The 25060-nt window shown below is 46.8% G+C and overlaps 3 protein-coding genes across 4 annotated transcripts; 2 read left to right on the forward strand and 1 right to left on the reverse strand.

Annotated features, from left to right (window-relative positions):
* Positions 1-285: 285 nt before the first annotated feature.
* LOC147973283 (uncharacterized) lies at positions 286-2176 on the reverse strand. The gene is made up of 5 exons (XM_087524922.1): positions 1974-2176; positions 1650-1814; positions 1383-1550; positions 1075-1262; positions 286-955 (listed from the first exon to the last, which is right to left on the reverse strand). Exons 1-5 carry the CDS (start codon positions 2172-2174, stop codon positions 337-339), a joined length of 1341 nt encoding a protein of 446 aa, XP_087381048.1. The 5' UTR covers positions 2175-2176; the 3' UTR covers positions 286-336.
* A 1425-nt stretch (positions 2177-3601) lies between these two features.
* LOC147973284 (uncharacterized) lies at positions 3602-9092 on the forward strand. The gene is made up of 3 exons (XM_087522011.1): positions 3602-3897; positions 8140-8435; positions 8518-9092. Exons 1-3 carry the CDS (start codon positions 3796-3798, stop codon positions 8870-8872), a joined length of 753 nt encoding a protein of 250 aa, XP_087378137.1. The 5' UTR covers positions 3602-3795; the 3' UTR covers positions 8873-9092.
* A 1190-nt stretch (positions 9093-10282) lies between these two features.
* Positions 10283-13949, forward strand: LOC147973285 (OVARIAN TUMOR DOMAIN-containing deubiquitinating enzyme 4-like). 2 transcript variants are annotated; one of them, XM_087522012.1, is made up of 7 exons: positions 10283-10570; positions 11211-11728; positions 11866-11987; positions 12076-12116; positions 12241-12339; positions 12753-12950; positions 13424-13949. In XM_087522012.1, the coding sequence occupies exons 2-6, from the start codon at positions 11230-11232 to the stop codon at positions 12901-12903; spliced, it is 912 nt and encodes a 303-aa protein (XP_087378138.1). In that variant the 5' UTR covers positions 10283-10570; positions 11211-11229; the 3' UTR covers positions 12904-12950; positions 13424-13949. The 2 variants fall into 2 exon arrangements, with proteins under 2 accessions (XP_087378138.1, XP_087378139.1); XM_087522013.1 differs by lacking the exon at positions 12241-12339.
* Positions 13950-25060: the final 11111 nt, after the last annotated feature.

A 25060-nucleotide genomic window follows, 5' to 3' on the forward strand; every position in this document is an offset into this window, starting at 1 on the left:
AGGTGTTGGTTGTGACTTTTGTTGGTTTTTCTTTTTTGTGTTATTTCAATTGATTGTGTTCCTAATTCTATGTGTCACGCTAGTAAAGGAAGAAACAAGATAAAAACGCTCCCGTGGTAAAATCAGGAATTGGTTGTGTTCCTAATTATAGGTGTCACAAGGAACTCTCCAAGCGAAGGACCATGCCACCTACGGTTACGGGGTGAAGGGGCTATAGCATGAAACATAATTCATCATAATCTAAAGTTTCACAAGACATGAAAAATATGAACAAAATCCAAGTCTTCTAACTTATAACAAAATCTAAAAAAAAAATGTTTGCCATCTCTTTCGATTTTACTGTTCATATGATGGTGGAGTTGTAGTGGTGCTCGAGGATGATGCAAGCTGAGTCCAATCCTCGGCAGAATCAAAGTCAACCATGGTGAACTCCGTGTCGCCCGAGCAGCGAGAAGATCGGTGTGAGGGATCAGTGGGAACGCCCGAATCTCCAAATTCAGATCCTACCGGCACTTCACTCGCTTCTCTCGGCGCTGCATGCATCCTCTCCAGACTCTCCTTAATGATCGCAATGTCCTTAGCCATCCCTACTACCACGCCGAAGATCATGTCGATCTTCGCCTCTGTAGTCAATTTGGTGCCCTCAGGAGCAGGAGGGAGTGCAGGAGCTCTGGCTTTAACATCAGCCCTCTCCGTCAAGTCCCTATGCTCCATGGCAGCAGGTGTTGTCTGAGGTGTGACACCCTTAGAATCAGTGGCCTCTGATGCCCGCGTGTCCTTCCCACTACGCTTGTAGTCGTCATTTTTCTTGGTGTTTTCCTTGATCCCACTCTCCATATTACCCTCCTTCCCATTCAAGGCCATCTTCTCTGTGCACCCTTCACTTGCCAACTCCCTCTTAGGATCTTCCTTGTCATTAGATTCAGTACAAGTCGATTTCCCGCAATCGTTGATCCTGCTGACAGTGGAGCACAAAATGATATACAGTACATTACCTGTTACATAGTACATGCACATGATGCTTGTCACAAACCCTAAACAAGAACAAACCATATGCCATTTTATAGATCATACCTTGTAGATTCCTCTACTCCATCACCAGCCGCAACAAAGCTGTTCTTCGCATTAGCACCAAAAGCTTCAGTGCACATGTCGTGCAGAATGCAGCAGGCTTCCTCTCGAATATCATCACACATCGTTTTATCAATGCTTTGCTCTTGCCTCAGAAACTGAAGTAACAGATTGGCTTCCTTTGCAGCACCCTGCTTGAGTCATCACTTTTCAATAAATTTCAAATGACGCGTAACGATCTATAAATAAATACATGGTGAAGATAAATGGTCTGCAGCTTGTTCATTTGGTCTAGTACGTCAGGCACTTACCACCATGGCGGCGCCAGCGGCGGCCATAATGGATCCAGACCCTTTGCACAACATAAGGCTCAAGGCATGCTCTCTGATCTGGTTGCTCTCCATGCAATTCCTGTAAGAGGACTTGTATTCCCGACGTGTAAAACACTCGCGCATCAACTCGGCCTCTTTGGAGATACACTTTGTTGGAACCAAAAGAAATTGTAGTGAGTGCAAATAAAGCTAAGTACTAACTGGAACAATGACTGATACAGATTAAGTAGACGTGCAGATACATACCACCAAAGCAGCGGCAGCAGCATATGCACCAGCGTATTCACAAGCTCCATTGATTATGTCATGCGCGCGCCCCTTGATGCCGCCGCTCAGGGCAGTCTCCCTGTCAGTTAGTTTTGTCATGTTCGCCTCACACAGATCCATGAACTTGGCCTCCATCTCAAGGCACTTGAAGCCATCGTTTTGCAATCGATGTAAGCAAGTAAATTAGTAAGCAATTGAAGAACAGGTGACCATACGATCGAGCTAGAAACGAAGCAGGACAAATTTAGTTTTAGTAGAGGCATGCAGGCAGGCAGGCAGGAGGTTTCCAAGTTGATTGATTACCTTGTTAGCGAGAGGAATGAGGCGGCCACCCTCATTTGTCCATGCAGATCGCACCACAAACTTGTGCCCAGTAGAGGCAGCGCCATCGACAGATTCAGGAGTGTTGCGGAGGTAGTACTGTACTCGCAGAGGTACTCCCGGTACAGCGGCATGTCTGAATCCATGTCCTGATAGATCGGCAGTAATCTCCACCATCCCCATCCCTTCTCCATTAGATCTATATATCCATCGCATCATCAGAGTACGCAGAGGCAAAGGTATAGTATCAGATGAACACAATTACATACGAATTGAGGTGTTAATTAGGATGAAGTCAACTGATATTAAACGTACGATAGCAAAGGTTTAGGCAACAAATTGGGCATCAGCAACGCCAGCCAGAGAATAGGACGCATGCATATAATATATTTCGACAGCAGAAGCGAGGGAAGCAACTGAGAGAATGGATCTGCGTATATATATATATACCTGGGTACCTGATGACCCGTAACGGAGGTGTCGACATGCGAGCAGGAGTCAGTCTACCCTCCATTTGCATCAGAAAAGCCCACCACTTGATGTCCATCCTCTCATCCACAAAAGGAAAACGACTCAGCTCTTGATAGTCGATGCCGTTGGCGGCCAGCACCTCCGGGCCGTACCGGTCGAACAACTCCTCCTCGTCGTCGTTCATCGCCATCGCGTACGGCAGCCGCCTCGGATCTGATCTGCTCTCTGTTCTAGATAGGGTTCTTGGTGGAGGGGATTTATATATAGGGTTCGTACATATGGAAAGGATGATGGAGCGAATGGATTCCATCCATATTTTGAGTTCTTGTTTTTTTTTATGCGGGAACCCCGAAAGAAACTAAAAATGGAAAGAAGAGGTGCGCCTGGCTTTCGGAGAAGTCCAATATGTTTGGCAAGCTTTCGGGAGTTAATTGGCGAACCCCTCTCAGTGTTGCAGTCTAATACAACATGCATGCGTGTGTTGCCGCACCCGCCCATGTTAACAGAAGTACAAAAATCCGTCAAATAAAAGAAGTACAAAAAGCATTTGAGAATATTTAGACGTTTCAACAATCTGAGAATATTTGAATGGCTTACGGTGTTGGAAGTGGATGCTTGCATGCACAAGAGGTGAGAGTTTTGAATTGCAGAAGCTATGGTTTGATGCGGTCGTCGGTGGTGTATAAAGACTCGTGTTGGAGTATGCACGGGATTGATGGTCTTGAAGACTCAAACTCTTGAATTATTATTTATAGCCAAAAAGATACCACATGTGCTCTAGTCTTTTGTAAACACCTACCCTTTCTGCTAGGTATCGTTTCAGCAGAAATAATCTCGTCTATGGCAGGGGTGGCCCACCCATCAGGTCTGGCATCATACAATATGTCAACTTCGTGAACTTTGACCGTTATATTTATACGTCAACTCTTGACTTTGTGGAAAAAGAAGAGTAGGTAGCCGCAGCAATCTGAATTAATTTGGTGCAGATTTGGGTATCCGACGACATGGACGGGCTTTAATTCCAAGAACCGAAGAAGAGAGAGAATGCGTCCGTGTCACTTTCCGCCCTACGCGCCGGCGCCGCGCCCCATGAATAGTCGGCGAGCGGTGAGCAGAGTAGGTGACGCGGCAGGTTGGCGTCAATTTCAGTTGGACTCCACCTGGCCGACCCCATCCATGGAGACGAAACAGCAGCGCATGCACCCACGCCCCCATATATCTCTCGCTCCTCCCTGCCGGAGCTCCTACTCGATCGATCTCGGTCTGGGCCTGGCCCTCTCTTCTCCGGCAACCGATCCGGCTGATCGATTTAGGAGGCCGGGCGGCGGCACATATGGATCGCGGTGCTGATGAGCAGAAGGGCGGCGACGCGGCGGAGTGGAAGAAGGTGGCCGAGCTGAGGGCCGTCGCGGAGGCCCAGGACGCCGCTGCCAAGGTACGTACCATCTCCTTCCTCCTCCTCAACTTCTCTCGTCCACCAAGCATATTCCCGTACGTGACTGCTTCATCACACCCAGCTAGCTTCTTGGTTCAGTTGGGTAGTCTCCTCCCACCTCTCCCATAGACGATATATAGCAGCTCATCGTTTCCTCTCGAGTCCATCAGCCCATTCGGCCTCACGCACGGACTGACGAGATCACAGCTCGGCTTGTGTTGCAACTTCGAGTAGTAGTGTACTCTATATGGCTAACCAGCGCACACCAAGCTATACTAAAGAGTACGTATTCAGGTCAGGAGACACGTAGTCGTAGGCGTGGACACCTAGTCTCAGGACTTTTTCTAGTTCCAACTAAAAAATTCCTAGTCTCTAAAAGTCCCTCCCTGTTTGTTTTCAGAGACTACCTAGTCCCTTCCTAAAGGTTATTAAATGACCATATTGCCTCTACTATATAGAAAAATAACAATCAAACAACATCATGGGTGGCGGGCCAATGTGCATAAAAGGATATTGTTGGAAAAGTCCCAAAAAAGACTCTCCTTCAAAGTCTTCTTCATTTAGTCCCAAATGCCTAGTTTAGTCCCTAAAAAATCCCTCCCGTTTGATATAAAGGTCTCTAAAATACCGTTTAATAAAAAAGTCTCTAAAAGGCTAAACAAAAAAGTCCCTGAAAACAAACACCCCCTGAATCAAACGACCAAATCGGAATTAATCTGATCCGCAGTGCTGGCGAAGCTAGTTGGTCTGCGACTGGTTGCCGGTCGCTTTTAGCGTTGATGGCGTGAGACCTAGGAAGTGCACACACACCCGTACCGTACCTGCTCTGCCTTAATCCACCTCGCTCTTCTCTTCTCAGCAAAGCACAAGACCCGGCATTGACATACTACGGCCACGACGCCCGTACCGTACCTACTCTGCCTTAATCCACCTCGCTTCCACCGATTATGACCGTAACACAGTAAATCTTTGAGGCCTCCTCGTCTAGTTCATACGACAGGAACACCATATGAATAAAAAAGTCATAGAAAATGAAATGACATATACGTAAATCTCTCTATGTAAAAAAAAAGATATCATTTGGTTCATAGAAACCTTTTTTTCAGTTTTACTAAAGCACATCTATATATGCCATAAGTATCGCACATCTAAGTTCTATGTCATTGATCTTACGTCAAGATTCGTGTGGATATTTTCTTTTTCTTTTTTTTCTTTTTATGTTTGATTCACTTACTTAGATGTGCAATAACTAGATCACATCTAGATATGCCTTAGACACATATTTTTTCCCAGATTTAAGATATTGTTTTTTATCCTTTTAAAAAATTGAAATGTGAAGAATAGGAACCGATTTTATATGGGAATAAGGATGCATTCCTACAAACCAAATGGCATGAGAGGAAAGTTTTTAATGAAAATCACATCCTATAAAATTTCTATAAAATTCCTATAAATTAAAGGAGACCTGAAATTTTGTTGCTGTTTAATTCTTCATGGACCATTCAATTGACCACTCGATCAAATGATCTATCATCTTTATGTAGAATATTAGAATAAATTCAAAGCATACCGTCGATCATTAAAAGACCAAGCAATTACATGAGCACTACACCGAAATTCACTGATATGGCTACATTCTCGTGGCCTGACTATGAGCGCTCCTCTCCATAACACCGCTACAATACCGCAGCCGGTCGCTCTGGACGCCGACACATGCCGCCGGCTTTTCCTGTGTTCCGGTGCTATTATGTTGGCACATGTTACATCGTGTGTCTATCCTCGCTATATATGAGAGACTTAGAATATAAGTGTCTTATTTGGACACGACTCCATATCCTATCTAAACACAAACAACTACAAGTCCAACTGTAACCTACTTTGTACATTATATTCGACACAACTCTAACAAACTCCACCTTGACGAATATTCTTCACCACCTTGAGTTTGTCAATGCATCAAACTTTCATGTACATTGGACTTCAGCTTATCCCATGAGTACCGCTGCTACTTCAAAGACTCCATATGATTGCACCTGCAACTTGTAGTCTCTTTTTTTCTTGACCACAGTCAACACTCGAGCAAAATTAAGTTCCTTATTACTCTAGTTTGTGCTCCCAACTTTCAAAGTATCCGTTCAACTTCATCACACATCGATCACTGACCTGCGGGAAAGTGAACAACTCACATATTGGGTGTCACACATAAGAGTTATCTGAACTCAACGTCACCGCTCCTTTCTTGACCGCCTGTCTGAAACTTGAAGGAATTTCACCATTGCTTGTAGTCATCCCGAGTCAAATTTGTAGTTGTCCCACCACATATATGACCACCAGAGCCCTGGGCCATCTCCATGTCCCGTGCTAACTGCACGCCTCACCGCTATTACCGCGTCGAGCCTCTGTTCCGGTCGAGTCTCAAGGGTTGCGAATCCACACCACTCAACCCCCACTGCAGAGTACCATCGATCATCACCGACCGATGACGAGTTTTACGCTTCCATCAGACCACTGGGCTCAAGTCTGAATTACGTGTCCCTCGCTTTTCCTCACTGAATAGGCTTCGACTCTTTGAGCTCTTACGTCGTAGCCCCTCAATCAGCATTAAGTGAAGTCTTCCAAACTCCAGCTCCACCTTCAACATGACTCCATGGTAGATGATCAGTCTACCCTTGCGCCCCATCGACTCCAAGTTCTCATGTGCACTGTCTTGAATCAACCCCGCACCATAGTCTTGTCGAAGTCACACAAGCCCTCAGGCCCGCACCACGTGTTTTCACGCCCAGAAGTCGGTCACCATCAGCATCACGCTCCCATGTCGTCATCGCTGATTCCGCCACCGTCTTCTGTATCAACCGACTTGCATCAATCTCATCAGACTGTCCAGCCTGACCCAGCACTGCACGACACGCTCCAGACTCAAGCCGTCACCATGACCTTCTCCACCCATATACAAACGTGTATCGACAAAGAAAACCAAAGCAAACTCCCCCATAGCCTTCCCGTGTGTGAACAGTGCATAAGAGATCAAACTCTTAATTCACCGCATGTACGTAGCTTATGGACCTTTTTCTTTCTTTCTTGATAGCAAACTAGTCACGACCAGACTCTGTCCTTGTGCCGTTTTTTTTCACAAACAAATCTCGCTTAACACGTTGCAACCTTCCGTGTGCTCTTTCCATGACTCGGCTCCAAGCAACCGCCAGTGCAACTCCAGGGGGCTTCCAACGCGACGTTGCCTCGTGCAGCCCATGCATCAGCCAACCACGTGCCCTTTAGTGCACACACGTGCGAGACTTTGGGTTGCCACCTCACGCGCGCCTAGCCACCACTGCTACATTATGCTGCCACCCTGTACGCGCCTCAGATTGGGCCGCCTTGTGTCCATGTTCGACCAACAGACCGACATCGCCGAGACCGAATCAATCTGAAACACCACGACACGTCCATGTTTCCAATTGCTTCACCGAAGATTACAAGAGGACCAATACATCTGCTCTTGCTCGTCTATGACTTATCCCGTATGAGGATTGCTTCCTGCAGACTTTCGTCGACGCTTTCTTCCTTCCTCTAGATCAACCTTTCACAACCTCCGAAGAACCTAGTTCATGATACCATTTATTAGAATAAATATGAGGCATATCATCAATCATCTGAGGATCAAGCAATCACACGAGCACAACACCGAGATTTGTTAACGAGGTTCACCGATATGGCTACATCCCCAGGGTTTGACTATGGACGCTCCTTCCCATGACACCGCTACAATGCCGCACCCGGTCGCTCTGAACGCCGGCATATGCCGCCGGTTTCCCCTGCGTTCCAGTACTATTATGTTAGCATAGGTTACATCGTGTGTCTACCCCCGCTATATATGAGAGGCCTAGGATACAAGTATCATACTTGGACACGACTCAATATCCTATCTAAACACAATACAACTACAAGTCCAACAGTAACCTACTTTGTACACTATATTCGACACAACTCTAACATAGAACACTGTTTCACCATCTTCTGGGTTCACAAGGGGTGCATATATTTTGAATCTAACATATCTCAACTAACGAAATATAAGTTATATATCACGAGAAGCATACCTTTACACTACCGATTCAATTGATGGTCGGAGTAAACAAGCTAATATACCTTGCAGAAGGAAGGTGCTATCTACTAAGCATGTGCAGTCGAGCTGGCCATTGCTTCCATTTTTTTTATCCTTGCATACTTACATACCACATGTAGGAGGAAGACGACTTTGCTCTGCGGAGGTTCCTACGGGCCCGTGACCACAACATCGACAAGGCGTCAGCGATGTTGCTCAAGTACTTGATCTGGAAACGCACCGCCAAGCCACGCGGTTCCATCACCGATGATGAGGTGCACGGTGAGCTCGTACAGGAAAAGCTCTATATGCAGGGCTTCGACAAGAAGAGACGCCCGCTGGTGTACCTCTTCCTCGCCCGCCACTTCCCTGCCAAGCGCGACCTCGAAGAGTTCAAGCGCTATGTCATCTACATCCTCGACAACACCTGCACTAGGTATATAGGTTCAATTAGTTGAATGCGTGAGTAATCTCGCTGGAATATACTAATAGGCACGTGTGTTGATATGCTGACACAGGTTGCGGGCAGGACAAGAAAAGTTTGCGGTGGTGGCGGACCTTCGGGGTTGGGGGTACGCGAACTGCGACATCCGAGCATACGTGGCGGCGCTGGATATCATGCAGAGCTACTACCCGGAGCGGCTGGGGAGGGTGCTCCTGATCCACGTGCCCTACGTGTTCATGGCGGCATGGAAGATGTTGTACCCCTTCATCGATGATAAGACCAAAGAGAAGTTTGTGTTCGTCGCCGACAAGGACCTCGACGCCACGCTCCGTGACTCCATCGACGAGTCCCAGCTAGCCGAAGAGTACGGGGGCAGGCTTGAGCTTCATGGCTATAACGATTCGTTACCATTGTCATCGTGCAATTAACTAAGATTGAATATATGTGTATGGGCGAGCGTAACTCATATATGGTTAGGCGCCTTGTGGTGAAACCAATTTTGTGTCGTGTTTCATAAAAATATGTTTGTGTACGGCGGCTAGTGATTTGTGAGCGTGCAATGCAATGCATGTTGATTGTACAAAGATCAGGCCAGTGTGTGTACATTGATAAAGGACAGGTGGTCAGGTGCTCTTTTTTCTTTTTGGTGGGGATTCGAACTCTACGCCTATGCATTACTGCTGGAGATAGTGCTACCGCAGTAACCAACGGTGCATCATTTCGTTTGTGCTAGTTACATTCATTTATACTTTTTCGAATAACCTGTTTGTTTGTTTTTTTATTTTTTTTTGGCCTCGTTACTTTTTTCCGTTTCCTTTTACTTTTTTTAAGATTCTCGAACTTTTTTCATCAACGAACTTGTTCAAAATTGATGAACCCCTTTTCAATTTTATGAAACTTTTTTCAAATTTGATGAACATTCCTTTAAAATTGATTTTCCAAAATCGATTGACCTTTCTTTTAAATTGACGAACTTTTTCCATATTTGATGAAAAAAATTCAATTATTTGTAAACTTTTTAAAAATAGATGATTTTTTGAAAAAACTTGTGATCTTTTTTCAATGCCGAGGATCCCTTTAAAAATTCATGAACTTTTTTTGAAAATGGACGAACTTTTTCTGAAATCGCCATATTGTTTTCAAAATCAATAAACTTTTTCCAAATTCTTGATTTTTTCAAACTAATGAACTTTTTATTAGAATGTTTTTAAATAATTCAAAAATCAAAGCACTACAGTAAACAGTACATGTGTAATAAATTACGCGACTACAAATGTTCTTAAATAATTTGCCCTGGAATAGGTCACTAGCACGTAGTAGGTTAGGTGGTTAGCCATACTCGTACCTGGTTGTCATGGCCGAGTTCGGTCCTGGGGGAGAACCGCTCATGCGCACGCGCTATGGGCTAGCCTAGCTAACATCGGCTCACTAAAAAAGCTTGTTGGCTCGCTAAAAAGAAAAGCTCACTCGCTCGTGCTCGGTCGCCTGGTTCAATCGGTTGACCAGTCAAACAGACTGTTGACTCTTCGTGAAAATAGAAAAACAAAAAAAATCACAAATCTGAGAAAAAGGTCATCAATTTTGAAAAAAAATCACACAACTGAAAAGGTTCATACGATTTTGAAAAAAGTTCATAAAATTGGAAAAGATTTCATCAATTTTTAAAAAAATCATGAATTTTAAAAACGTTTCAATTTTTTTTAAAATCACGAATTCGGAAAAGTTCATCAATTTGTTTTGGGCAAGCATTCTAAGCATGAATGTATGGCCCACTCCAGCTCAACAGATGAAGCCCATCCATGCCTTACTTCTTCCTCTTCCTGGTTGGTTCTGGAATATTTCTCAAAAAAAAAAATGGTGGTTCTGGAATCCTCTGGAGCCTGGGAAACCCGAGCTCGCCGCTTGCTCTCCCGTCCTCTTCCTCCCACCGCCGCCATTGTTCCGGCCCCAAGCAAGCTCCCGCAGCCCGCTCGCTTGGTTATCCTTTCGCCCCTCGCTCACTTCTCCCCACCGCCCAAGGAAGAGGAAGCCAACTCTCATCTCATAGACCTGACCTGAACCCCGCCCGCCCGTCCGTCCCCGTTCGCCTGCGTCATTGGGAATTCTCTCTCCCTCGAACTACGCCGGTAATGCCCGCTTCTGTCTCGTATACCCGTCGTTGCCGATCTGTGTTTTTCACGCGAATTCCGATTTGGTTCATGGCGACGTTATTCACAAGAGATTTCACCTGCATTTTGCTGCAATTTTTTAGTAGAACGGCGGGGCGGGGCGGGGCGGGGCATTCTTCCTCCCCCTGGCATGACTGGCATCGTGCCGGCCTCTGCCGTTTTGGGCGCGGTTCCTGTTGCCGAGGATAATCAGATAGCTTCTGAATGTTGGGCGACACTCTTGCAGATAAATCATTTGCTTCCCCTGCTTGGGAGTTCATAATTTAGTTTCCCGTGTTTCTTCAGGATGACATCAGATTTGGGCTATGTAGAGCAAGCAGAGTATACCACGCGTTGCGTTGTTTGCTATAGGCAATCGAGTCTGTCAGTCCACAACTTTACTGAGAGAATGCTTGGGAGTGCAGATGTGCAGTTATCTTAATACTTGTTGTGGACTGTGTTTCGGCTGAAATACGTTGTTAGTTCCCGGTGTGCACCGTTGCGTATTACTAGATGTCAATTGGACTAGGATTGACCTACTCATTAGTCTGTGTCATGGTATTATCCCTATTTTTTATGTTCCACTAGTTCTTACTGTCATTTCTCTGCACATGTGCAGCTGATACTATTCGAGCTGGATGCGGCTCTATTCACCTGCAATCTGTTTGCGGCGAGCTGCCTCAACTAGTATGTATGCTCATTCCAATCAGTTCCAAGGAGGAGCCACACAGAGTATGGTCTTATGGAACTGCTCCCGACCGCAGTCAAGCCGTTCTCATATGACATTGGGCGTAGCCGATTCTTCTCATAATAAGAACATAAGATCTTCTGAAGCGCAGAGTCTCAAGTACTTTGTCAGCTTAGTGGGCCGTCGATTGCGTCGCGGATTGTCAACCAGAGAGGGCAGTCTTAATGTAAAGCTCGACATGCTTTCACGTGACAGAATGTCGGGTACTAATTGGAAATGGAGAGGCGTCCATCAGAAGATAGGAGCTACGGCTGGTGGGCTCTGCTTTGGTTTTTCAGTTTCAGGGATCGCAAGAGCCGAGATGCCTATGGACAGAAAGATCAATTGTGCAGAAACTTCAGCGTCATCTTCTCATGGGAAGAAAGTCTACACGGATTATTCTGTCACCGGTGAGAAATGCATTTGTGTTAGGCTTAATAATTGCTTCTGTTATAAAAATAGAGTGCCTTTATGAAATTTATATTTTGTGGATACGTCAGCATGCCATTAAGCTACTGCTTGTGACTGTTTTATCTGGATTTGGCAGGGATTCCAGGAGATGGGAGATGCTTATTCCGCTCCGTGGTTCATGGGGCATGCATCCGCTCGGGGAAACCTATCCCTAATGAAGATCTTCAGAGAAAGCTAGCTGATGAATTGAGGTCAATGGTATGTCTGGAGTGTTTCTAGGTATTTTGTTCCTGGTGCGATTGCCTTTCATTCTCTAAAGCTTCTATACAAATCCTTCTTTGTACAGGTTGCCGATGAATTTGTCACTAGACGAGAAGAGACTGAATGGTTAGTCGATGCACACTCTTACTGTTATGTTTGCTCTTCTTCATTTTAAAATGTAAATGCGGTATAGATAATTATTATTGGTACGTTTTCAACTGCTGCATTTCCTTGCATCAATGACGGACAGGTTTGTTGAGGGCGATTTCGATACATATGTTTCCCAGATTAGGCAGCCACATGTGTGGGGTGGTGAGCCAGAACTGTTCATGGCTTCACATGTTCTCCAGTAAGTAATTGGGCCTGTTATGCATTCTTCTTCGTGGATACCAAGGGTGGCTACCAGCAATGAAATATGCAGGCTTATATTTTATTAGCTAATACTCCCTCTGTCTCAAAATATAAGATGTTTTTTGACGTTCTATTTTGTCTTCGGCCTTTTCCTACTATGCTTATGTGCAATCGTTTACGAAGGACAGATATCAGTAGGGATAATGTTTGAAATATTTGCTTCCTAAGACAGATTCAGTGAAGTTGGCTAAATTCCAGTGACAGTTAAAAGTAGATAGCTAAGAAGTTCTCATGTTAATGCAAAGAGAAGGTTCCTTCTTGATTTGATGCATGCTCAGTACTCGGTTAACATGCATTTAAGCAGTACAGTCCATGAAGCAAGAAGAGCATTTAATTACTTTGTTTACACAGGATGCCAATAACTGTGTATATGCATGATGAAGATGTGGGTGGCTTAATAACTATTGCTGAATATGGCCAAGAGTACGGTAAAGAAGATCCAATACAAGTTCTGTATCACGGTTTTGGCCATTATGATTCCCTACAGATTCAGAAGACATAGGGGTCCGAAGACTATAATTTAGAATTTGGGGCTTCGAGATTCAGAAGGTAAGGCCAAAGTATTCTGGTTTCCAGGTTTCCCATGTCTATATAGTAGTTGAGATACTGATGAGTGAGACGGCGAGAGTGATTGTTATATAGCTTCAGTGATGAGTATTATTAAGCTTTGCTGCATTATTAACTACGTATGTTTTTTTTTGCGATGGTATTAACTACGTATGTTGCAAAGAAAAAACTTCACATTAGTTTTTTCGTAATAATAATGTAGTGATAAAAGAAATCACGAATCAGGATTACTGTAGTTATTCATCCCTCACAACATCGTTAACTATTATCATTCGTGAACCTGGAAAATTGACCACATGACTGTGTACCTATGACACATTTATCCCTTCTTTCAGACAATCTAGTCTAATGCACCTATAACATATCTATAACAAGTTATTATGAATCCTGAACCTCTTATGTAGATACCAATTCCCTAAAAAGCATGCATCTTTGAGGCTGAACTTTGTTGGCAGGCACCGTTTCAAAAGCATTTGATCGTGTGTAAGTGTAATAGCCTGGAGCCTGGATGACTTTGTGTGCAAGCACATGCTCGTAGAAGATGACAAGAGATACAAGGCATTCCGTTATCTGTATGAAGCCGCCGAAGGAGCAAAATTTGGATGGGAGAGGGCTGAATCCTGTTGTTGTTGTTGTGTTGTTCATGTACTCACCTCACCGTAGGGTGTAGGGTGTCGATATGCGATGTCATCTATCTTGCTGTGGACGAATAACAAAGACTACGGATTATCTAGCTAGCTAGGCGCAAGTTCTGCACGTACGTCAATGTAAATCATGAGTTATGTACAGTATGATCCACTGCTGCCGGTCATCAAGATTGTTATGAAGCACCGCATGGTCGCTGTTTTTAATCGTAACATGGGGTTCGATCATCTAGAATCTATCTTCATGTGTATAAGACGATCTTTGATGAGAAGAAACAAAATGCTTGTAATAATTAATTAAAAAGTAGTAATGCACTTTGACTTTGATCCACAAGAATTTCCTCTCTCCTCTAATCTCTCTCTTATACAGCAGCAGCATTTTACCGAGCACCTTGCGTGCATTCGCCCTGCACACCGACGGCGACGCTGCCGAGCTGGAAGCATCGCGTGCATCATGTGCTGCTGCTAGCTGCAGCTGCACCGCGGCCACCACAGCCATGCGTCGCCGTCGTCCCTCGCCACGTCCGCCCCCTTCTTTGCCATGGCGCGCGTGACGAGAGGCTGGATCAGCGAGCACGAACGGGAGCATCACCTCCGGTTCAGCGAGAACGGCTGCACGGGCCGGCGGCGCGGTACAAGATGGACGGGGACGGGAGGGAGAAGGCGATGGCGCTGCTGGAAGTACGGGGCGGCGGCACGGGAGGGGAGGAGGAGGAGGCGGTGCAGGTGCTGCGGGTGGCCCTTCTGTGCACGAGCGGCACGCCGGCCGTGCCGCCATTGATACGGCCCATGGTGCAGATGCTGCGAGGAACGCAGTGAGCACGGCGGTGTGCCCGTCCATGGCCTCCGTCAACTCCATCATCTAGGGCGGCCCCTGCTTCGAAGTTCGAACGTCCGACATCCCATGCATCCATGCGCGGCAGCGGCACAGAAGCGGAGCGAGCAACAGGTGCAGCAGCAGGGGCGGGACTCGGGAGGGAGCCCGGCCAAGTCCTCTGTGGCCGTGGCCGTTGGTGTGCTGCACCAACACGGCCGCTGCTTACTTGTACACCGGGATCAGCAGTGCATCAAGGTCAAGCAGTGGTGTTTCGGCGTCCCGGCCTCCGCGCTCTCAATGCAGGTGGACTGGCTGTTAGGTTGATCTCCTCCCGATCGAGCCCAACGGCTCGACGGGTCCTTGACTCGGGGCGCCCAACCAAACCATAATTGGTGGCCCCTGTGACCCGCGCTATATAAACAGAGGTGGGGGCCGAGGCACTTTTCACGAGGTTGAACGCTGCCGCAAACCCCACCGATATTCCCTACCGATCTAGGGTTAGCGCGGTGCTCACGGGAAGCTCCACTACCACTGCCATCACCGGCCACCGTCACCATGGCCGGCACCGGGAGTTCCTCGTCTGCACCAACAGAGGGTAAGTTTCCCGGAAATCCTACCCTACACGATCCCATGGATCTATCAATGGTATCAGCCAGATGGGTGTAGGATTCTTCGGATCAAACCAAACAGAGCCTTCCCCACGAACCCTAGAACAGAAAAGAAAAGTGGTTCACCGGAGAGGGCCTAGTGCTCGCCGGCAAAGTGCGCCGCCGCAAGGCCGCGCCGGTTCCTCTCGATCCAAACGGGCATCGGCAAGCCGAGCTGTTCTGACGAAGAACAACCCTGCAAAGGGCAAAGGGGGCACCGCAGCCACGCCGTTCGACGGCGGTGCGCTTCCGCTACGGGAAACGCGTCACCGGCGAAGGGGAGGCAACGGCGCCACAGATTGTCGTCGTCCGTCGAACACAAGGGGAACAGAGGAGGGCTCGACCTCGTCTCTCTCTCTCTCTCTCTCTCTCTCTCTCTCTCTCTCTCTCTGTCTAAAGAACAAAAAAGAAGAGAAAGGGAAGGGGGGAAGGTGAAAGAGACGGCGGCCGCACGTGGTGCAATGGCCGCTCGACGCTGTCGCCGGCGGCCGGCCAGCACAGGACCCGCGGCTGCGCTGCCACAGAGCAGAGAAGAAGAGGCAGACGCGCGCCGCGGCGAACTGGAGAAATAGGAGAAAGGAAAGAAGGGAATGGAAAAGGAGGAGACTCGCATGGCGCAGCGCGGTGCGGTGGAGCTCGTCGCCATCGCCAGCGACTGGCGCGGTGGTCCGCCGCCGGAGTGCGCGAGAGAGGCGTATAGAGACGGGGCGATAGAGGCGCGGGGGCGGAATGGGTCTAGGGTTCCATCGAGGCTGGTTTTGACCCAGCGAAACGATCGCGTGGCCGTCGGATTTCAGTGGAGGGCCGAGATCGAAACCCTAGATCCTGTGCCGGGCCTCTGGGCCGAAAGTATAAAGAGTCCGGCTCGCGTGCGCGCTGGGCCGCTGCCACTGGCAGGCCGCTGGGCCAAAAGGGAGGCCGTGCGCTGGGCGAGGCCACAGCCGCATGCTGGGCCGAGGCCGCAGCCTCGGGCTGGGCCGAAATGCAGAGCGACTGAGCCGACGTTTTCTATTTTTTGCCTATTTTTTTGGGGCAAATTTCACATAGTTTTTCTACTCAAATTTTTTCCAACGAAAATTTTTGTTTAGAAAATCGAAAAGTAAACAGGAAAAGTTTCCCTAAAAAGTAAAAATTTCGTGAATTTTTATTCATGTTTTTCCGCTGCGTAAATAAATAATTAATAGTTCTCTTTTACAAAAGTTTAGATAGTTTTAAGTTTTTCAAGAGCATGTTAAAGTTACTATTAAAATGAATATGATTATGTTATTTTTATGACCAACGTTGTTAATAACATGATCATGTTTTATTATTGAAAATAAAAGTGCTCTTTTAAAAGTGAATAGAACTAAAGTAAAAAATTAAATTGTTGATTCTCTAATGCATTTTTGAACTAACCGGTTAAAATTCCTTAGAGAGAGTAAAAGAGTACATAATTGTTTTTCAATAGAATATTGTAAAGTTTCCGCTGCAAAGTAAAAGTTTTATCCTCCAATTAAATTGGAACCAACGGGAAAATTTAATTGGAAGAATGTTCTTAGCAATGTTTTTCCCCTATGGGTGAAATAAGATGCACATAGTTTCCGCTATGACAAAAGAAAGATATTTGTTTTAAAGTTAAAATATGGTATTGTTATTTTCTGACCAACATTGATGATAACAGTGCTATAATTCTATGAGTCTTATGTTCAAAGTTTAAATCTCTGATAAATTTTGTATCAAAGTGATCAATTTTTAGAGACCAGATAAAGATTAAGAAATGCTCTTGAACTAGAGAAATGCATATTTCTAGTTCCCGCTGCAATAAAGTTGATGATGATGATTAATTCTTAGCAAAGTTGTTTAATAGAAATACTATCATCACATTGTTTATGAGTTATATGCATTATTTCCATTTCCGCCCAATGGTGATATGGAATTAATGTAGAAGGATGATGCTTATTCTAATTCTGCCACAACGGTGATTTAGAATATAAAAGAAAGTTTCAAAAGTTTAATGTGCATTTTTTAACCAGACCAACGTAGGGTTATTTTATGCCCATTATTGTTGATTATTGGCTAAGTGTTCTCATACCAAAAAGTTTTCCATGCTTTCATTCGTGAAAAGCGAATGGTTGGGTACTTGTGACCCGATGACCAAGAAAGGTCATAACGTGAGGGAGTATGTTCTCTCTAAAGAATGGCATCAAAAGAAAAGAGACAGATCATTGAGAGTCTTTTGATGAATGTCTTTCATGTACTCTCTATGAAGAAGATTTTTCAAGCAACATGCGTGTTTAATTTGACCAACGTCGGATCAAGCATGTGTGTCAAAGAGCATTCAGATTTATTCCTAAATTTGATGATTGAATATGTAGTCAAAAGAGCCAATTCTGGCATTTATGTTCCCTTACAGGGAATTACCCGCGTGGCGGGAAAATATGATTATGATAAAACCCGCATGGCGGGAAAAGTCTGGGAAAATACCTGCGTAACGGGGTAAAGTTGACATAATATTATGTCAAAAATCCCGTATGGCGGGAGAAATTCTGGCAAGAAAAAGATATGATAACTCAGGTGCTTTAAATGTATCCCACTCTGGGAGAAAAGAATGGAGTAGCTGAAAGGCACAACCGTACACTTATGGATATGGTGCGCAACATGATGAGTTATTCCAACTTACCATTGGGGTTATGGATGGAGATGCTTGAAACCGCCATTCACATTCTCAACAGAGTACCAAGCAAGTCGGTGCCCAAAACACCGTACGAGCTATGGACAGGAAGGGTGCCCTCCCTACAACACTTCAGGGTGTGGGGGTGCTCTGCTGAGGCCAAAATGTTTAATCCAAACATTGCAAAGTAGATCCCAAAACAGTAAGTTGCCACTTCATTGGCTATCCAGACAGATCAAAAGGTTTTCGTTCCTACTGCCCAGACAGATATACAAAGTTTGTAGAAACGAGACATGCAGTCTTCTTTGAGGACGAAATGATGAGGGGGAGCTTGGTAGCTCGGAAAATTGATCTTGAGGAGAAGAGGGTGCATGCACCTAATCCGATGATTCAGGAGCCATTTTTCTCACTACCAGTTGCAACTCCACCCATGACAACCTTGGGGGTAGACCCGGAACCTGTCTGTCAGGAGCCGACTGAACCCGTTGTTGAGCATGAAAGGGAGGCGCAACAGCAAATTTTAGAAGAAGTGCCAGAAGTTGAGGCACGGGACATGCCAGAAACTGAGGCCCTTAGAAGGTCTACAAGACCAAGAAAGTCAGCTATTTCAACTGACTTTAAAGTTTATAACACAGAAACAGTTCATATGGAAAAAGATCCCACCTCATATGAAGAAGCCATGAGAAGCCCTCATTCATCGATGTGGATGAAGGCAATGGAAGACGAGATGAAATTGATGAGTTCCAAAGATGTTTGGGACTTAGAGGGAATTCCTAAAGGAGCCAAAACAGTAGGCTGTAAATGGGTCTACAAAATTAAGTATGACTCTAAGGGGAATATAGAAAAGTATAAAGCACGACTCGTGGCAAAAGGATTTACACAAAGAGAAGGGATAGATTACAATGAGACATTTTCTCCAGTCTCATGTAAGGATTCATTCAGAATCATAATGGCATTAGTTGCTCATTTTGATTTAGAATTACATCAAATGGATGTTAAGACGGCATTTCTGAATGGTGATTTAAAAGAAAATGTCTACATGAATCAGCCTAAGGGTTTTATCATGGAAGGCAAGGAAAATATGGGATGCCGCCTGAAGAAATCCATTTATGGATTAAGACAAGCCTCTCGGCAGTGGTATCTAAAGTTTAATCAAACGATTAAAAGTTTTGGATTTAAAGAAAATATTGAGGATAATTGCATTTATGCAAAGTTTAAAAATGGGAAATATATTTTCCTAATCTTGTATGTGGATGATATCCTGCTTGCTAGTAGTGATGTTAGTCTACTACAAGAAACAAAGAAATACTTATCCTCAAATTTTGACATAACAGATATTGGTGAAGCATCATATGTTTTGGGCATAGAAATTCACCGAAATAGGAACAGTGGAGTCTGAGGACTATCGTAGAAAGCATATTTAGAAAAGGTTCTTAAAAAGTATAACATGCATGCGAGTAAAGCCACACCTGCTCCTATAGTCAAGGGCGATAGTTTTGGGAAATTCCAATGTCCCAAGAACTAGTACGAGATCGATCAAATGAAAGCAGTACCATATGCTTCGGCAGTTGGCAGCTTACAGTATGCACAAGTGTGCACTCGCCCTGACTTAGCTTTTATCACCGGGGTACTCGGAAGATATCAAGAGAATCCAGGCATGGAGCACTGGAAGATGGTAAAGAAAGCATTGCGTTATGCGCAAGGCACGAAGGACAACATGCTAATATACAGGAGAAGTGATTCCCTAGAGATAAAAGGGTATTCAGACGCAGATTTTGCGGGGGACAGAGATGATAGAAAATCCACGTCAGGATACGTCTTCACTCTCGCTGGGGGAGCTATTTCGTGGAAAAGCTCCAAACAGTCGATAGTTGCATCATCCACGATGTATGCAGAATTCATAGCATGCTTCGAAGCCACGGGGCAGGCGATATGGCTAAAGAAATTTGTACCCGACTTGAAAGTGGTAGATTGTATTCACAAACCACTAAAGATGTACTGCGACAACCAACCCGCAGTATTTTACGCCACAACAACAAGTCGAGTAATGCTGCCAAAACAATAGAGATAAGGTATTATGTTGTGAAAGATAAAATCCAGGATCAAACTATAAGTCTCGAGCATATAAGGACAAAGGATATGCTTGCGGATCCGCTAACGAAAGGCTTACCACCCAATGTGTTCAAGGAACACATAGCCGGCATGGGTTTAAGGGAAAGCCTTATGATTTCTGGATAGGCCCAAAAGGAACAGAATTTGCTTCTGAACATAACGTATGTTGTAGTTGTATGATTCTAACGGCAATTAAGCTGTGACAATGAAACATGCTCTATGTACCAATATGTGATGAAACAAATAAACTAGAAAGTATAAAGTTAAAAGTAAAGTTGAGATCAAGGGGGAGAATGTTAGGTTGATCTCCTCCCGATCGAGCCCAACGGCTCGACGGGTCCTTGACTCGCGCCCTGATCGGGGGCGCCCAACCAAACCATGATTGGTGGGCCCCTGTGACCCGCGCTATATAAACAGAGGTGGGGGGCCGAGGCACTTTTCACGAGGTTGAACGCTGCCGCAAACCCCACCGATATTCCCTACCGATCTAGGGTTAGCGCGGTGCTCACGGGAAGCTCCACTACCACTGCCATCACCGGCCACCGTCACCATGGCCGGCACCGGGAGTTCCTCGTCTGCACCAACAGAGGGTAAGTTTCCCGAAAATCCTACCCTACACGATCCCATGGATCTATCACTGGCATCCTCAGGAGAAAACGCACAGTCGGCAGGACCAGAACGAGGTGCGCCCGCGGGAGGAGGCGTCGTTGCCACAGACGAGTCGGTGGTGCGCCGCCGCACACCTTTCTACACGCTGGATTGGAGGGAGGTCATGCCTTGGAGGATCTCCAGTGCGGGGCACGGTCGCCGGCCTTTAGGATGACGGCCATCGGGGGTGGCGTTGCGCGGCCCAGGAGGACGCTGGTGTGCAGGGCTCACGCTAAGGCATCGTGACCACGCGGATCGACGTGGGGCAGAGCTCGATGGTGGCTGGGGGCGGCGGTGTCGCGGCGACCACATGAACTTGAACTCCGTCCCAGACGGTGTTGTCCATCGTCTATCTAAAGTGCGTCTGGCAGATTGGGAGGCGGTCCGGCTGGACCAAGACGGGTCGATTCCATGTCACAAAAAAAGGCGTGTCGATTCCGTGGTTCCACTAACAAGTTGGACGTTAAAAACGACCGTGATTACAAAGGACAGGGTACGGACTTTGGGGATTTGAAGGTGAGGACTCATTTTCGGTGAGCTCTACAACCTCAAAGTTTAAATCAGATTTCACTCGATCCTAGCTACCTAGAGCTTGGACATGGAGGTGCAGCTGGTGTAGCCGTCGTGCCCGTCGTACCAATAGAAGGTCATGCCACAAGCGAGGTGCTCCCAGTTCTTGAAGGCCACCACCATGCCCACCTTCGAGTGTGCCCTCGTCTGCCCGAGCCTCTGCTCAGCGCGTCCTCCATGGCTCCATCGAGTGGCACAATGTTGCTAGAGCGTGCGGTGTAGTTTCGCAGCTAGGCGGTCTTCCTCGGCATGTCAAACGGATCAGCAGCGAGGCTTATGATCATTAAAATTATTTACACCATGAATACCTGCATAGTAGCACAGACCGAGACATTAAGCTGAGGGGGCCAATGCCCCCCTCCCAGTAGAAGGTCATGCCACAAGGGAGGTGCTCCCAGTTCTTGAAAACCACCACCATGCCCACCTTCGAGTGCGCCCTCATCTGTCCGAGCCTCTACTCAGCGCGTCCTCCATGGCTCCATCGAGCGGCACGATGTTGCTGGAGCGTGCGGTGTAGTTTCGCAGCTAGGCGATCTTCCTCGGCACGTCAAACGGATCAGCGGCGAGGCTTACGATCATTGTGTCTCTGTGTCCATGAGGAGGAATATATTGCTCCAACGTACTATTGTCCCATCCAGCACTGAGATCAAGGAACTCGGCGATGTGGGCGGCATGGGATGCACCCTAAAATGTGTCACCAACACGGCGGCGGCTGCGAGCATAACCAGCACCGTAATTGTGATGTAGATGATGGTGTAGCACCATCAGAAGGGGCCAGATCACTCGCCCGTCCTGCGCCAAGGCCAATACCGTAGACGGCGGTCACCGATGGAGATGATGGTGTTTGGTGTTGTGTTGAGCGTGTGGAGTATGAACAGTAAATCTTGAAGTAGGAGTTGATGTGAAGGATAGGGGACTTGTACACATTGAATTATACTGCCCGGCAAATCTGTTAATCGGAGTTTGTCCAGGAGTATGTCCGATTGATATAAAATTATTTACACCATGAATACCTACATAGTAGCATAGACCGAGACATTAAGCTGAGGGGGCCAATGCCCCCCCCCTGTGACGCCCCGAGACCGTTGTGCCAGGTGTCCTCCAGTTATTCGTTGTTGGTGCGTTGTTTTTGCTTGCATGTCGCATCTTATCATGTCATCATGTGCATTGCATCATCATGTTTTCAAAACTTGCATCCGTCCGGGTTTCCTAGTTCCTTCCGTTGTCCGTTCTGAGCCTAGACACACTTGCACGCACCCGCGGCATGTCCGAAATAGTATGTTATAAGTGGTCGGAAAATGTTTTCGGAATGGGTTGAAAGTTGGCGTGCGGTCTTATTATAGTGTAGGTAGACCGCCTGTCAATTTTCGTCGCATTCGGAGTTCGTTTGATAGCCTAACCGTTAAACTATAGCGGCATTATAGCCGGTCTAACGTCGGACGTTTTCGGTCTCCGGAAACAGTCGCCGGGCCTCCCTCTCTTCTCTTCTCTCAGCTCGAGACCGTCTACACAGCTCACTACCACTCGCCGCCAGGTCCTGCCTAACCTCTCTCGTCAACCCGCGGCCCCCCTCGCGCGCGCGTCAGAAAAGCTGTCCCGGACCCGACCCGGACTATCGCCACTGTCGGATCCGGATCATCCCCAAACATCTACAAAACATCTCCTTTTTCCTATTTGGTCTTCCTATCTTTTATTTCTCGACCGTCCGATTAAAATCGGAGGGACCAAATACCCCTAACCAAAATTCTCGTTGCTATATAAATAGATGGAACCCTAGTCCTGTCCCATCGATCCATCTAATCCTTCCGTCGCCGCCACCCATGTTCCTCGGGAGCTTGTCCCGTTGCCAACCAAATCCCCCTCGGGATCCATTCCCCACCAACCATCGCTCGCCACCAACTCCTCCTTGCCTCGATCCAGCCCACAAGAGAGGAGCTCCTCCTCTGTTTGCTGCTCGAGGCCGCAGCAACAGCGCAGCTCCCGAGCGCACCTCACCTCTCTTCTCCTCGCTGATGGCTCGGCCCGTGCCGACGCACGCGAACTGCAGCAGCAACCGAGGCCCCCTGCTCCTGCCTCCTCGTCGTCGTCCAGCAGCAGCAGCGGAGCCGTTGCCAGGCTAGCCCCTCGCATCCCTCTCCTTCCCTTTGTTCTCCTCCTCCTGTCGTCTCTCGGTCCCTCTCGCTCAATATTGCTCTCTCTCTCCCAGGGACGTCCGTGCAGGAACCGCAAGGAGGAAGCCGCCATCGCCAAGTCCCACGCCGCTGCTTCCATCGCCCGGATCGAGACTAGACGGGCCACCGCGTCGGATCCCTGCGCCCTGGACCTCCCCGGCTTCGCAGGGTCCAGCGCCGCCGCCGCTCATCACGCCTTGAGTCCACCACCGCCGCCCTGCTTGCCTCCTCTGCTTCCGGCCATGTCCAGCACCGCGTCGACTCCTGCATCGCCCTGTTGTCGCGTCGTTCGCCGCCGCTGCCGTGGTCTTCCCCTTCGCCAAGTCCCAGCACCCGCGACCCTCCGCCTCTCGCCTTCCTGGATCTGCTGCGCCGCCGCGTTCCCCGTCGCCGTCGACCTCCATGCCCCGCCACCGGCCTTTGCATTTTCTGCATCAAGCAGGAGCTCGAACCGCTGCCCTGTTCGTCTCGATTCAACGAGACCGGGTCGGCCTCCTCGTGACCGCGTGGGTCGTTTCCTGCAGCGAGGCCCAGCGCGCCCCTCTCCTCGCCGTTGTGGGCCGAAGCCCATGGGTGAGGCCACACCCCAGCGTTTCCCTTTTTTTTACCTGTTGGGCCTGCCTGCCAGTTTTGGCCCGCGTGTGTTTTTTTTCAGCGTCTGCGAATTTGTTCTTTTATCCAGTTAAACAAAATTGCAGAAAAGTCCCTCTAGATCATGCATATAATAACTCATAAACCGTGCATCGGATTAAAATGATTTATATATGAAACTTGCTTAGAATTTTGTCTAGTTTAATAATTTCCAATTTTCATCCATGTTTAAAATGTTTAAAATGGTGTTTGCATATATTTGCCCCTATGCCATGTAAAATGATTTAATTCATAACTAAATAACCGTAACTCGGAATTTAATAAATTTTATATGTAAATGGGGTAGAAAAATGCCTAGTTTAACATGGTGGATTTACTTTGCATGTTTAATAACTCTAAAATTGTGTTTAGGGCATAACAGTACCACACCTAATATATGCATATGGGGACTTACCGGAATTGTTGTTCGTTGCTTCCGGCCTCATTTAAACTTGACTAGATAGGTAGTTTTATTTTGCTTCACCCTCTTGCCATGTTTAACAACATTTAATATTGTTGGGTACATAAACAAGATCGAACTAAATAAGTCACGTGGTGTTTCGTCAATATGCAACGGAGTTGCATATTGAGCTCCACTTAATTTGTAGGATTGCTTGTGCATCTTCCCATGCCATGCCTCATAATACCGGACATGCATCATACTTGTTTGCGCATCGTGCCATGATTATGTGGTGGTTGTTTACTATGTTGTTTTCTCTTTTCCGGTGTTGCTTCTTCGGGTTGGTTCCGATAACGTCGTGTGTGTGAGGATCCGTTCGACTACGTCCGTTTATCTTCTTCATGAACTCGTTCTTCTTCCTTGCGGGATCTCAAGCAAGATGACCATACCCTCGAAATCACTTCTATCTTTGCTTGCTAGTTGCTCGCTCTTTTGCTATGCCTATGCTGCGATACCTACCACTTGCTTATCATGCCTCCCATATGGTTAAGCCAAGCCTCTAACCCACCTTGTCCTAGCAAACCGTTGTTTGGCTATGTTACCGCTTTGCTCAGCCCCTCTTATAGTGTTGTTAGTTGCAGGTGAAGATTGAAGTTTGTTCCTTGTTGGAACATGGAGATGTTGTTCCTTGTTGGAACATGTTTACTTGTTGGGATATCACAATATATCTTATTCAATTAATGCATCTATATACTTGGTAAAGGGTGGAAGGCTCGGCCTTATGCCTGGTGTTTTGTTCCACT

Source organism: Triticum urartu, chromosome 5A, assembly GCF_056163025.1.
Source record: "Triticum urartu cultivar PI428250 chromosome 5A, HENAU_Tu73, whole genome shotgun sequence".
In the NCBI taxonomy this organism is placed as follows: Eukaryota; Viridiplantae; Streptophyta; class Magnoliopsida; order Poales; family Poaceae; genus Triticum; species Triticum urartu.